Here is a 14033-nt window from a genome sequence, read left to right on the forward strand (position 1 = left end):
AGTGTCTCTGGTATTCCGTGGCGCGGGAACATTGACTTTAAAGGCACAATAACGTTTACAGAGCAAGACGGCTCACCCGCTACTACCATCTAATGTAGAACAGATTACTAGATCAATGTGTGCTTCTGTGCTTTTTTGACTCTCTTGTTGTGTCTCTGCTCTGTCTTCTGTAACCCCAGTCGGTCGAGGCAGATGACCGTTCATACTGAGCCCGGTTCTGCCGGAGGTTTTTCTTCCCACTGTCGCTTCATGCTTGCTCAGTATGAGGGATTGCAGCAAAGCCATGTACAATGCAGATGACTCTTCCTGTGGAGTGAATGCTGCTTGTCGGGACTTTGATGCAATCAACTGGTTTCCTTATATAGGACATTTTTGACCAATCTGTATAATCTGACCCAATCTGTATAATATGATTGAACTTGACTTTGTAAAGTGCCTTGAGATGACATGTTTCATGATTTGGCGCTATATAAATAAAATTGAATTGAATTGAAGTTGGGCTGAGCAATCTCTACATTCATAGTCCACTAATAGTAAATAGTCATTTTCTTTCAGAGTCAACAAATCAGCTCCTAACTTCAGCCATGGCCTTTCAGGAAGATCTATGTGCATTAAAGGCCGTTTCACATTGACCCTTTCCCTTTAGAAATATTATTCTAACAATTTCTTCTCTGCTTGCACAAAAGCATTGCACCCTTGCACAATAAATGATCAGATTCATACAACTTAAATATATTGCAAGAACGTGATTTTTTGTTACATTGTAAACATGCCATAATAATATAAATTGTTCAAACGTGAAAGGTAAATTGTAATAGTAACTGTGCGCACATTATTCATGATGTGCACGCATCGTACAAACAGGGAAAATGTTTTGTTAGAATAGTTCTCACGTTATAACTTGATATAGCTCTATTTTTCTTTTACCTGGGTAAAAAAAATAAAATAAAAAAAATAGCAAGACAAATCAAATTTGCATCGTTTTAAACCGAGTCCAGTGAGGTGTGTTAGTTGTCCACAGTTCAGCGTGTCTTGAGTTGACAAATGGAATAATCTGAAACTCATGGTATAAAATTGCCCTGAAGTGCAATATAACCAATATAATTCTAACAATTATAGTGCAGTTACATCAGGTATTAATCTATATGTAACCAGAAACACCTGCATGGAGTAGCATCTTGTGAGGGGAGACTAACAACTTTCTATCGTTCAATTTTTGTTTTGTAGGGCCACGTCCCCATTTTTTAAAGTAAATAATTTTCCCACATTAACTCAACTGAGTGACTAGGCTTTTTTGAATCTGCTTCAGAACATATAGATACACACACACACACACACACACACACACACACAATAGTACATTACTGCATCAAACACCTTGCCTTGGATTAAGCTTTACGTTGTACCTACACTCTAAAGCCACAAGAGGGCACTGCTGTACAATAACCGAAAAAAATTTAACCAAGTAAAAAATTATTAAAAACGGAGCACAACTTACCCATTCCCCTAAAATAATAATAAAAAGTGGATGTACATACAAGAATGTATTTAAATGACACACATGAGCAGGTGTAAAGCATCATCTAACTTGTGGCATTTAAGCTTTTCTATGAGTTGCACTCTGACTAATCCACAAAAAAGTGACCACACACACACACACACACACACACACACACACACACACACACACACACACACACACACACACACACACACACACACACACACACACAAGTGAATTTAAAGAAAACTGGTATGCAGACAAAGTACAACATCTAAGAATCATCATACCTTGTTTAAAAACAAAACCCCAATTCCAAGTATTGGACAAATGTGTATTTAATTTTGACAATGCATCAAACAAGTGATGAACACACGAAAGGCACAAACTGATGGCATTTCAAAATAAAACGAATGATAAAAAAAAAAACCCACTATGGTTAGGGTATGTTAATTAGCTTTTAAAATCTCTGCCAGAATAAATACAAATTTCCTCACAACAGTTTTAAGTAGTAGAATGTTGTAGGCCAGTGATTTATGCACTTCTTAGTGAATACCTAACTTAGGTGCCCTCTGTGCTACCTGGTTAATCTAAATGTACACACTGGAAACAAACGGTGCATCTTTATAACTTTAACGAAACAGAGCATTGGAAAATAAATGTATTTAACATACGAGGTGGATGTCATTAGTTAACCATTCAAATTCTAGGTAATCTGCTCAACAGCCTTGCTCAATTCAAAACTAATTACTATCACACATAAACCAAATTAATTAAAAGCCCAGATTAAAAATGCATTGAGAAAAAGTCAAATCTAAAAAAATAATAATAATAAAATAACTCTTGAGTGCTTGGCCAGCTGATAGCAGATTTGCAGTTGGAAATAACAACTTGGTCTTCCTTTTGTCACCTGACACAAATATCCACCAACATAATAAGGAGAGCCCTAGGACATTTGAGTATACTTTCAATAAATTTACTTGGCCATAAATATATATATATAGATAAGCTATCTAAAATCTATTCTTATCTGTGCTACACCACAGCAAATGCTCCACATCTACAGCTTTGGATGGAGAGTAAAAGGAAGCTACACAAACACCACAGCAGATCCGTGGCAAGCATCCACATCAACATGCTTCAAAGCAAAATCATCCCCCTCCGTCCAGAAATGAGCATTCTCTGATCAAGCAGGGGCACCAGGATAAATCTGAAAAAAAAAAAAAAAAAAAGGACCACCCGATATGAATATCTGGTAGTTTGTGTTTCAGTTATGCATTTTAAAGAGGCCCAGGGAGGAGGACGCAGCTGGTTTAACTCTGATGACCTCCAGCCCAGAGACCACGACTCAGGTGGGCTATAAACAAAAACAGTGGGCCAGAGAAAAGAAAAATAGTCTACAGATGTTGGTGATTGTGATGAGAAGCAAAAAAAAGGAAAAAAAGTGAGCTTGAACTGGCTTTCAGTGCAACTTAAGTGGAAGTATGAGCACAGGATGCCGCCCTTCTCCTCCTGCCTCACTGAGGCAGCCTCCTGCTGCCGGACACCTCCAGCTCCACGCTGGACAAGAAACGCTTAGACAGCCGGCGGGAGTCGTAGTTAAGCTCCGTTACGTAGACCGTGCTGGTTTTCTTGGGGTAAATGATGGTGGTGCTCTTGTAGCTGTGGGGTCGATGGCGGGGCTGGAAGTCCAGCTGGGTCTTGTAGTGGCGCCAGGTGCAGTGCGGCAAAGCCACAATTGTCTGCTGGCAGTGTTCGAGGGCCTGGCCCCGCAGCTGGAGGGCCACGTTTTGGATGAAGTGACGGTCTGAGTCATAGTTCACAAACGATGTGTATCTGTAAATGAGAGAAAAGGTGTTCGGTGCAAACATACTTACATCAACTATGAATGACACTAAACAGTAGTAAAGGTCATGAGCTGTTATTTTATCTCGAGTTCATATGAAGTCTGAACAGATTTAGGTTTTCCTGGAAGCCAGCTGCTAATCAGAGCTGGATTAAGACCAACAGCTTGAAACAACTATAGTCTCAAAAGTTTTCTATTTTATCAACTATTTAACCTCTATGTTTGCAAAATGTCTTTAGAAATAGCACACATTTTCTCACCACCCTGTCTGGTAAAGTTTTAAGAGCTCATGGAAAGCCCGCCATGGGCCGGCATTTGGCCCTAGTAAGGGCCTAACAGAGCAAGCCTGTTAAGGTCAACGTACCTCAGTTCCTTTGGTGGTAAAATATCAAGTGCAATGCCTTCTCCAAAGGATAAAGCCTGCAGTTGTGGAAGATTTCCAGCTGGTGACACCGCAACCTGAAACAACAATTTTTGAAGTCTCATGAACCCACCATGTCACTTTTTGCATGAATACAACCCTGATTGAAAAACTATTAAGAAGGTTTTAAACGATTTTGCGTAGAAAGGTGACTTGAAGCATATTTAAGAAAAAAAAAAAACATGTTTTTGATCATCTCAAATAGAATAAAAAGTGCTTTTTGAAGAATCTAAGCATTATAGAATAATTAATTTCTGGCTTGACCAGTCCAAGTATTTTTAGACCTTCACATACGATCCAACGCAGTCCAGAAAAAAATAAATAAAAAATCAGCAGTAGTCCTTTAACTTAACTTTGGCTATTGTTTTTTAATTAAAAAAACAATAGCTACCTGCCCATAGACTAGAACAGCAGAAAGCAACAGGAAACTCATATAGTGACATTTTTTTGTGGAGTCCCATGCCACCCCCCAGATTGTGATGCCCTGGGGGTGAGCCTTAATGCCTGAGACCAATATGGTCCTTATTTGACTTGTATACCAGAGCTTGTGAAATTTTCCTTTTACTAGTTTAAAGATCTAATAATAAATGATAAAATTAATAACAGCCACGTGCGTCTTACAACAACTATAGACATTTGATGTTAGATAAAGCAGACTGAACACAGCTGAGTCCTAACTGAGTTTCTAAAACCAAGCATCCAGAGGTTACATACCAGAGAGGCCCTTCCTTCGTCCTCAGACACCGGGATCCCACCACCGGCTCTCTCTGCACAGCCAGGCTGCAACCAGGCGCTGGGGCTCGGACTCGGGGGTAACCCGGAGTCCGGGCTGTCGAGTCCTCTATCAGTCCTGCTGCAGCTCATACCCAGGGGATCTCCGTCGATTACATTTGGCAAGTTCAACCTGCCAACCATTTCTGGTCAAAAGTTGCAAAAGTCCAGCTGACTGTGCGACGCGCCGCTTATGAAAGAGAAACTCTTCCTCGTCTCACCGCGCAGCTTCTTCCCGGACTGAGCGCAGCGCTGCGGGCTGGAAATGTCATTAACCTGAGGGGGGGGGTGGATTCGGTCCCCGAACACCCCCGCTGCCTTTCAACTTTCTTTACCATTAATGCATAAACTCATCAGACGCACACCAAATCCTCCAAGTAACAGGGGGGGAATGTCGATTTACATCTGTGCGCCAATCAAAGAGGCTGAGTTGGACCAGCAACCACCCGCGGCTCCTCTTCAAACTCCAGGCCCCTCAAAGAGGGGGGCTCTCACAACCACAAACACAGGAAAGGAAACGCCTTTCTAAGCGCTGATTGGTTGGGAGATAATTGGCAACAAGAGGCCCGGCCAGGATTTGGGATTTTTTCCAGACTTCCATTGAAACTGCACATTGGTAACGTTAGGTTGACATGGCTTCCTGGTATTGTGCACATGAAGAGCAAAACAACACCCAGTTCTTTAGATTGAGCCTATTTGGGGGGCGGCATAAGTGGAAATGCTTTAATAATCCTGGCCTTTACAATTCAGACACTAGACTTAAGAAGCACAGTGAACCAGGAGGACTGACACTGATATATTTAAGAACAGCAATTAAATACATTTGATTTAATATTCCACAAACTCTTATGGGATCTTTATTAATTATTGATCGTTTACAACCTGGTTTCTAAATACCTGGAACCGACATAACTTGATCAGAGGAGACGAAGCGTGAATTACACGTAATTATGTGCTTGGCAAGTGTAAGTATTCAAACTCCCCAAACACGTCACATTTTTGACATTACTAGAAACCTCAGTGTGCTAGAGGGAGCCCTTATAACATCCCAAGGCATGTAGCTGAGAAGTGGAAAGAAGTTTTTTGTGCATCTAAAATGTGAAAACTGTTGCAAGCATCAGACCCCCACTCCCCCAGCAAACAAGTTTATTTTATTTATTTTTTTTTGAGAGAGGGAGAGGGGGTGTCTACCAGCTTTGCACATCCAGATTAGACAGGGAGCGTCTGTGAACATTCATTTTTTTGTGGCAGGTTCTCATTGGGATTTAGGTCTGGACTTTAACTTACCCATTGTATAACACACGAAAACACTTTTGATCCGAGCCATTTCCTTTTAGTTCCAGCTGTTGGGTTTTGAGGTTATTTACCCGCAGGAACGTGAACCACGGCCAGGTTGTCTACCAGGATTTCCCAGTGACCATCCTTCCGTCAACCTTCACCAGCTTGCATATCCACTTTCAGGAAAATCACCTCGGTACTCATGACTCTGCCTATTCATTAATGCTCTCTAACAAACCTCTGAGGCGTTAACAGAACAGCTCCATGTATACCAAGATTAAATTACACACAGCTGGACCCCAATTATCAAGGTAACAGCTTGCAATGGATTTTATTTAGGAGGATCGGAGTAGGCCACAAACAAATCCATGCAACAGCTTTCAGACTTATCTTTCAAAATTTCGAAAAGCATTTCTACCTTACTTCGACGTGACAATCATGTGCTACTTTATGTTGGTCTCTTACAAAGAATTGCAATAAAAATACATGGGGGATTGTAGGTGGAACGTGACACAATACCAACAAGTTGAATTTTACAAGGCACCGAATGCGATCATGTGATCACACAGTCAGCTCACGATAGGACGTGCTGCTAAATATGGGTATACAGCTCTCTGAAAAAGCAGATCTTTGTCAGATGCGTGTGATGATTACAGGTAACCGCTTTTTCAACAACACCATAGAGACAAGTCCCATTTATCGATGACAGAATATTAATATTTCAGCCCACTCCCTTTCACGCTAAAAACAGTTAATTCAAAGATACATCATCCTCTGAGTACATTATCTTCAGAAACAGTGAATTTAATTAACATAGAAGAATTCTCCATGATTAGGTACGTTAAGGAGCAGCAGGAGACACTCTGAGCAGAATTTAATCAACAATAGTACATTAGGCCATCTGGGATCGCTTATGTTAGTGTCACAGAAACAACAGCGGGGAATTACAGACGTACAGGATATATGCAACAAACCGTTGAGGAAGTTTCTTCATAACCCAGCATCAGATTGGTTTTGTGTTACAGTCTCTTAAGAAAAGTTTAGCCAACGGTTTCCTCTTTCTGTAGCTCTCCACTTCGACTGAATCGGCCCTAATGAAGTCTTTGAGGTGCGTAGCCGCAAAAGACCCGAAGGCCTCAGCAGCGCCTGTTCCGATCCAGATCTGAGGCTCTTCACAGTCTCTTTTTGATGAGCTTCTCCAGTTTGCGGATACGGGACGACTCTTGCTCAGGGGTGGGAGCACTGAAGGACAGAGATGGTCCGCTGTCGGCTCCAGAGGGTGGAGTGGGTAACCTCTGCCTGAAGAGCTCCAGCATGCTGCTTTGTTCACTGCGCTTTAGACCCTGCACACCCACACAAACAAGCAAGCACCAACAACAGTAAAAGGATAATTATAGAGCATGCTTGACAGGGTGGGTCTGGCGTTCAATATCAGTTTGACAGGGGGAATTTCTCAGTAACACTATCAGATCGGCTTCAGCTTGTAAGAGAAGAAACTAAATCTAATCCTCAGTCTACACAGTAGCTACGTTTACATGGACAGAAGTTATCGAAATAAAGGGCCGAACGGATTGAGAATGCTTCATGTAAACAAGCCAGTAGGAATATTGTCATCGGATTAAGCTCGATCAGAATGAAATTGTATTCTGAAGGAGAGGGGTGGTTTAAGCCGACTGATAATCCGATCGACATGCCTGTAAGCCTTTGTCAGAATCAAGTTATTCCTAATGTAGCAAACTGACCCGAGTGCACATGTGCGGCAGATGTAAACATGACAAATGTCCACGTTGTTGAGTGGTGGAAATACGGGAAGTAAAACCGTTGTGGGCTCCCACAACGGTTTTGACATTCCCAATTTTGACATTAAGGAGGTCAAAATTGTGATTTAATCTGTAATGTTTCAACCGTAAGTAGAAGCTGGCGCAAGTCCAGCCTGGACACTCACAGGACAAACAAACTTGTACAATACTGCTTTGTTTACTGTTATTTGTGGTTCAGCAAAGACGGAAGTTCTTCTTCTGTGTTTTGGGGCGGGGGGCATTTGATAACTCTGCGTGTCAGAGTGGTTCTATTCTGAATAAAGCCAGGTGCATATACACGCACATTATGATCGGATTAATTGATTGTGTCCATTTAAACTACTGAAGGCTTTTAACATTTTTTATTTTTAGACTTACTGTGAGCTCACTAGAACAACTGATCAGAAACTATGATAATGAACAGAGTTGAAAACGTACCTGTTAGGTAGTTAAAATAACACCATGAATTTAGTTTAAAAAAAAAACAACTCTTGACGGGAAAACCAGAAAAAGAAAATCACCAGTTTTACACAATTTATTTAAATCACGGGTACAATCATCCAACTTGCCTTCATGTCCAAAATCTTCTGGAAAGTCTCCGGGTTGCCGTCGGCCAGAAGTTTGATGTAGTTATCAACGAACACCACCGGTGGTTCATGTGGGGCCATCACCACCTGTGGAAACGCTTAAGAGGTTATTGTGGGTTTTTAACCCCTCTACCCATTCATTGCTGCTTTCCAATGAACCATTATAGAACAACCTGAGAAATATTTGAGCAATCCCACATGGGACAGCAATGATCCTGTGTGTGTGTGTGTGTGTGGGTGGGGGTAATGTCAGAATTCTGGTTTCATTTATACTTTTGCATCCCTGAAATGTTGAAATTTGCAAACCATTTGGGTAGGAATTAGCGTCAATAGAAATCATTTAAAGGGCTTAATAAGATCTTCAACTCCAAGACAACCTCGTCTGTCATTAAAAGCTTAATATGTTTTTAAAAGCACGAGCTGCACAAGGAGCGAGCGTAGCGGAATCACAGAGGAAAGCAGTGGAGGGAAGAGCAGGAGAGGCTCAGGATTCCCAGGAATTCTCTGTTTTCTTACGGGACCTGCTGACTGAGTGATTTACTTCGCAACTGTCCTGGAACCAGGCCAAGAGGAAAGCCAGTGGGGACCTCGAGAAGAAAAAAAAAAAAAAGGGGGAGGGGGGGTGAAATAAATTGGAGGAGTTAAGACTGAAAAGGGGCCTTAAACGTTAAAGCGAGAAATGGAGCAATTCAGCCTGGACAGGGGTGGGGATGGGGCTGCCTTTGAAATGCTCCCCAGAAAGAAAACTTCAGAAGGAGAGAAGAAAGCGGGAGCTACGGTGGGCCGGGCTGAGGGAGCGTGGAAAACCGCCACGTCTCACAGGCATTGTGCGGGCCAGGAGAGGCCATCTCAGACAGACAGAGAGAGTCTTGTGTTCTTTGAACATAACTGAGCTCTGGCTCACAAACAGCGAGCCCAAACAGATTCATCTTTTACTCTCAAAGCAGAGAATCTGACAGCTACTATTAGGAGGCAGGATCTTTACTCGACTTTCTATCTGCACTGTTTTTGTTTTCATTTCGTCTGTAACGCTGGAAGCTTTACGTTACATATTGTTGCTCGTGTATCTATTCATCCTAAATGCACAACGTTCTTTTGCTACTCGTCCATCTGAGGTTTTTAAGCACTAGTTTTCTATTTTCGCACATCATCTTTCCAGAGTCCACTTGTTCTGTGGCATTTTCACTGACATTTTACAGGTGAGGATTCAAGGCTCCTTTGATCCCTGGGGATGCAGTAAATGTGCCAAGTAAACCGAGGTACAAATCTTTCCGTGATCTAAGTGATAAACCCACACAACATCATCATCCTACTTACACAATCACTTCAGCTTCTGTTGTATCTTTCAGCACATTTTTTTTTCATGCTTTTACGGTTATGTGTTGTACTTTTCAGCCATTCTGATCGAGATGTTATGCCGTGTTTGTGATCACTGCCCTTTTAATAACCCAACCTCTCTGCCAAGCTATAAATGTTGGACAGATGGCCACACATTAGACTCTAGAATGCTTTGGTACACAGTCGGGTTTGAGGTTGGTTCAACGAGTCCCAGATGCCCAGGTCCAGTAACTACATCTCAAGGCCGGATCGTCGCCTCTCCACCATCGTGCTAGATAATTGGTATGAGGTGTGTATGCCAATATGATGCGTTTGGTGCTCATTAAACATAGAACAGAGTATTCTGGTCATACAACAAGCAAATTTATCTGCCTCTGAAATTTTATTGTACAAACTGGCTAAATTGGCTGAAACATTAGCCGTTTCTCCTTGTGTGCCTCTCCGAATCTGCTGGTGGAGACATTTCAGGTGGCTCACATTTGAGGAGCAGATTATCTTATTCTACCTGCTATGAGACTGAGAGCAGCGCCCGTGAAGCCACGGCCGACTGAACGGCTGCTATTAATCCAACAGCACACACGTGTGTGTGCCCTGCAGCTGTCAACTGGCATTTGGTGGAATATTAGATTGTATTTGAAAAATATACTGATACCATTCTAAGATATTGGCTGACTGACATATCAGGCTACCATCAAACCAGATTCATGTTTGCAAACCTAAGATGCTCTGTTGTATTTTTTCATAGATCAACCATTTTGATACACTTTCTTTACATTCTTCCCAACCAGTTATTTTTTCTTCTTTTTTTTATTTTACTGTTTTAATTCTTAACATTTATCATCCAAACTGGCGTCTCTAGCGTCTGAGATGGATGTTAGTTTAATACATTGCTCAGTCTGACCTTGTGGTGATCTTGCTGAGACATCCACCCCTGGCAGGGTTGTAAATTGTGTTAAATTCTTTCCACTGTGAATAATAAAAATTATTAATTATTAAATTACTTGAAAATGTCCTTATAACCATTCCTAGATTCGTGGACAGCAACCATTGCTCCTTTAAGGTCATTGCTGATGTCTTTATTTCCTGGTATTGTGTTTACACACATTTGGATGCTCCAGACTCGCAAACTTTAAAAACTCCTGTATTTAAAGACATAGTGACACTTAATGCACATGATTTACAGCACCTCGCTGCTAGTCTTATTTTTTCTTAAATCCAACAAAAGCAGTAAGGGTACACTTAGTTATTTCCCATGACAATGATGACAAGCTTTCTTTTAGCTATAACCTTGATTTTAACCAATCAAGACCAAGCACCCTTGATGCACTGAGTCCAATGATGCAGGGAGACAAAGCAGCAGACTGAACAGTAGACAGCTCAGAGCATGTAGCAAACAGCAACACGGATATTTCCCAAATGAAAACAGATCATACGTATACGCCGTGAATAAATGTAATTATTTAGAAAAGCTGATTAGAATATCATATACGGAGATCAAAACTTCTATAAATCTAATTTACCTCCTTAGATTATTCACATAAACCCTCCAGGGTATAACGCAGAACTTAAAACAATACTGCTTTAGTATAAAACACTGGCTGGTCTGAAATTAAATAAACATGGAGCTGGCAACATTTCAAAACAAGTACAGACTTTTGATGTGCCTACAATTCTCACACTAAAACTGTAGTTTTTCCTGTAAGGGTAGGCCGGATTTGCTTTTGAGGCCACGCCATCCTGGAGTGTAATTTAAAACTATCATTGAATGAAGGCAGAGGAATTCCCATGTTGACCTTCTTACAATGGATTTGTCTTTGAGTCTGAGCCCAAGGTGGAAGCAATTACCTGAGAGGGACCTCGACGTTACATAAAGCCAGTGGCTGAAAGGCTGGCCACTGGACTAAAGTTTCTCTTTCCTCTCTTTCTAAAGCCAAAAAAACCCCCCATCAGAGTAAATCTTTGTTTGGCTCGTGCCAAACAGTCTGACGAAATACAGAGAAGTCATTCTTTTATCTTGGTTTTATCTTTGATAAAATACTCAAGGTTCCAACATACTTTTCATGTGAAAACTCAACACCGAGGTTCAAAGTTCCACGGTTTTCAGTACTTTTTAGCACACAAGCACAAGAGTATAGGCACAACATTTCACTATGCATGGATGGATGGATGGTTTAGTGGATGCATAGATAGATGGAAGAATGGGTGGACACAACAATGGGATAGGTGATTTCTGAAGTTAGAATTTAAATATCTCCAGATAAGGAATGTCCTTTTTCCTCCCAACTCCATATATTTTGAGAATTTGTTTGAACCTTTATACTACTGCTCACCATAACATTTTCTACACATTAAGCAGCTTATTTAAGCAGCCATTGCTGCTCTTTTCGGTTGTTTTCTACATCTGTGGTTGCAAAATAATTTCCTCTCATAGAATGTTTGGCACCAACGTTTTCCTGCTTATATCTCTTTTTGTACATAATGTCAAGCTCTTACAATGCATTTTTCTTCCCTTCCTTCACAGTAACACACTTTAATCAATCAAAGGCCTGTATGCAGCCTTATCTCTGTCTGACTTCTTCTGAAACTGGATAGATCCATCCTAGTTAAATTGAGCCTTCAGGCAATCAAATAAAAGAAGGAGTGGGCTGATATGAATGAATTTATACAACCCTGAAACGGGGCAGCATTTTAAATATGAAGCAGATGAGATAAATGGAAATTAATTTATATACATTTAGGCTATTCCTGCAGAGGACAACGTCAAGGCTTAAAGAGACCAGAGAGAACAGACAGAGACACAAACCAAATATGAAATGGTGACAGGAGGGCTTGTCAGACTGTCGGCGTCTGAGACAAAGCGAGGGTGCCAGAAGGCCTTTGTCTGAGACATGCTCACTGATCTACTGGTTCCACTGTGAAAACAAGGCTGAGACAGCCCAATCAGAGCAGATCAGACTCAGTCCTGTAAACACGAAGAAAGACCAACATGAGGAAGGCCCCCTGGGAGTCCTGTAAAAACGAAGGAAGCACCCGCATTTCTCTACACTCCTGGGATGGTTGATTAGGGTGTGGTTTGTCTGAGGCGGCCGCATACCGCCGTCCTCCAGAGTCTCATAAGGTAATTCTAAGGAACGCCGAAATGTCTGAATCCCGAGACTGCCGTCTTCACTGGAAACATCATCCAATTTGCAATATGGCACACTGCATGTGTGGGAGGGGGTTGTAGTCACGAGTAGACACATGCACCACACACCTTTCCTAAGGCTCGACCGCATGCTGGTTTAAAAGATATCTGCCTCGTCTTGGCCCGCTGCTCGTTGATTAAACAAGTACAAATCCAGTCCTGTTTTCTCCCTGCCTCATGTGAGACGAGCTATTTTGTGGAAACATGCTCATAAAGTGCTATTGTGAGTGGGGTTAAAGACACAATTAAAGGGCAATTCAGCCAAAAATAAACTCCCAGCTGATAATCTGCTCAAGTGACTAACTCGAGGCAAACATTTAAAGCTGGCTCAGTGCTCTGACCACAAACACTGATGGGAGGTTTGTTTGTTTAGCCGGTCGCTGCTTCTCATGATGGAACCTCGGTCAATGGGAAAGAAGCACCAGTTCTGGTCACAAGTTTACTAGAGTCATGGGTGCAAACGCCACTCATGACGTTGCCACCTGAAATGTCTCCACCAGCAGATTCGGAGAGGCACACAAGAAGAAACGGCTAAGCCTAATGTTAGCCTAAAGCTTGGTGAACATTTTTGGACTAAAATCTGGGTCAGTATAAAAACTACTACCGTATGTTTCGGATTATAAATCACACTTTTTCGCAGTTTTGGCTGATCCTGCTACTTTTTTTTTTTTTTTTTTTTTACTCTTTTTACGTTTACCCTGTGGATAAAAGAAAATCCACATTAACTTTAAATTCAAATACCATTTTTTGTTTCTAAAATTCATTGGGGATGTGTGATGTATAATCTGCCAACTATGAAAAAAGAGCCGTTCAAATAAACCATTAAAAGCCAAAAATGTACATGACGGCCATCATCATGTCCATTTTGAGTAGATGTGAACCTTTGCTCAGTACTCTATCATACTTAGCTTTTCCAGTATGTTTTCAGTCAGGAGTCTAACCCGATGTTTAACTGGACATGTCAGTGCTTCACTGTCAGCTCTACTAAATGGCAAAGGACAGATAAAGAAAAAACTGTTCAAGCCACACACATATCTGAAGAGACGAGCCTTTAAAGGGCACCGACCCAAAGCTCCGGTTGTTAAAACAACCAACGCGGACTGAGCCACCCAAGTTAAATGTCATAAAATGTGAAGTGTGCTATAAGGACAGTAAATTACCGATACTGTGTTTAAGTTGCATGGTCTTGTATTTAGAGTCAAACTTAAGATCTCTTAAGAACCCATCCCTCAAATAAATGCTAAGTAAGTCTGAGTTTATCCAAGAACCCTATACTGTTTAGTCTTCAATGGCCTTAAGAGGCGAGGC

General features: G+C 41.4%; 2 protein-coding genes across 2 annotated transcripts; both read right to left on the reverse strand.

Annotated features, from left to right (window-relative positions):
* Nucleotides 1–1821: 1821 nt before the first annotated feature.
* rflnb (refilin B) lies at nucleotides 1822–5025 on the reverse strand. Its single transcript, XM_012877377.3, has 3 exons — nucleotides 4483–5025; nucleotides 3712–3806; nucleotides 1822–3337 (listed from the first exon to the last, which is right to left on the reverse strand). The coding sequence occupies exons 1-3, from the start codon at nucleotides 4681–4683 to the stop codon at nucleotides 3019–3021; spliced, it is 615 nt and encodes a 204-aa protein (XP_012732831.2). The 5' UTR covers nucleotides 4684–5025; the 3' UTR covers nucleotides 1822–3018.
* Nucleotides 5026–6120: 1095 nt separating this feature from the next.
* LOC118566693 (vacuolar protein sorting-associated protein 53 homolog) lies at nucleotides 6121–8290 on the reverse strand (the record flags this gene model as incomplete). Its single annotated transcript, XM_036149820.1, is given in 2 exon segments — nucleotides 6121–7160; nucleotides 8186–8290. Coding segments are annotated over 2 exon segments (276 nt in total), but the record flags the coding sequence as incomplete, so codon positions are not given.
* Nucleotides 8291–14033: the final 5743 nt, after the last annotated feature.

This window comes from Fundulus heteroclitus, chromosome 18, assembly GCF_011125445.2.
Source record: "Fundulus heteroclitus isolate FHET01 chromosome 18, MU-UCD_Fhet_4.1, whole genome shotgun sequence".
Lineage (NCBI taxonomy): Eukaryota > Metazoa > Chordata > Actinopteri > Cyprinodontiformes > Fundulidae > Fundulus > Fundulus heteroclitus.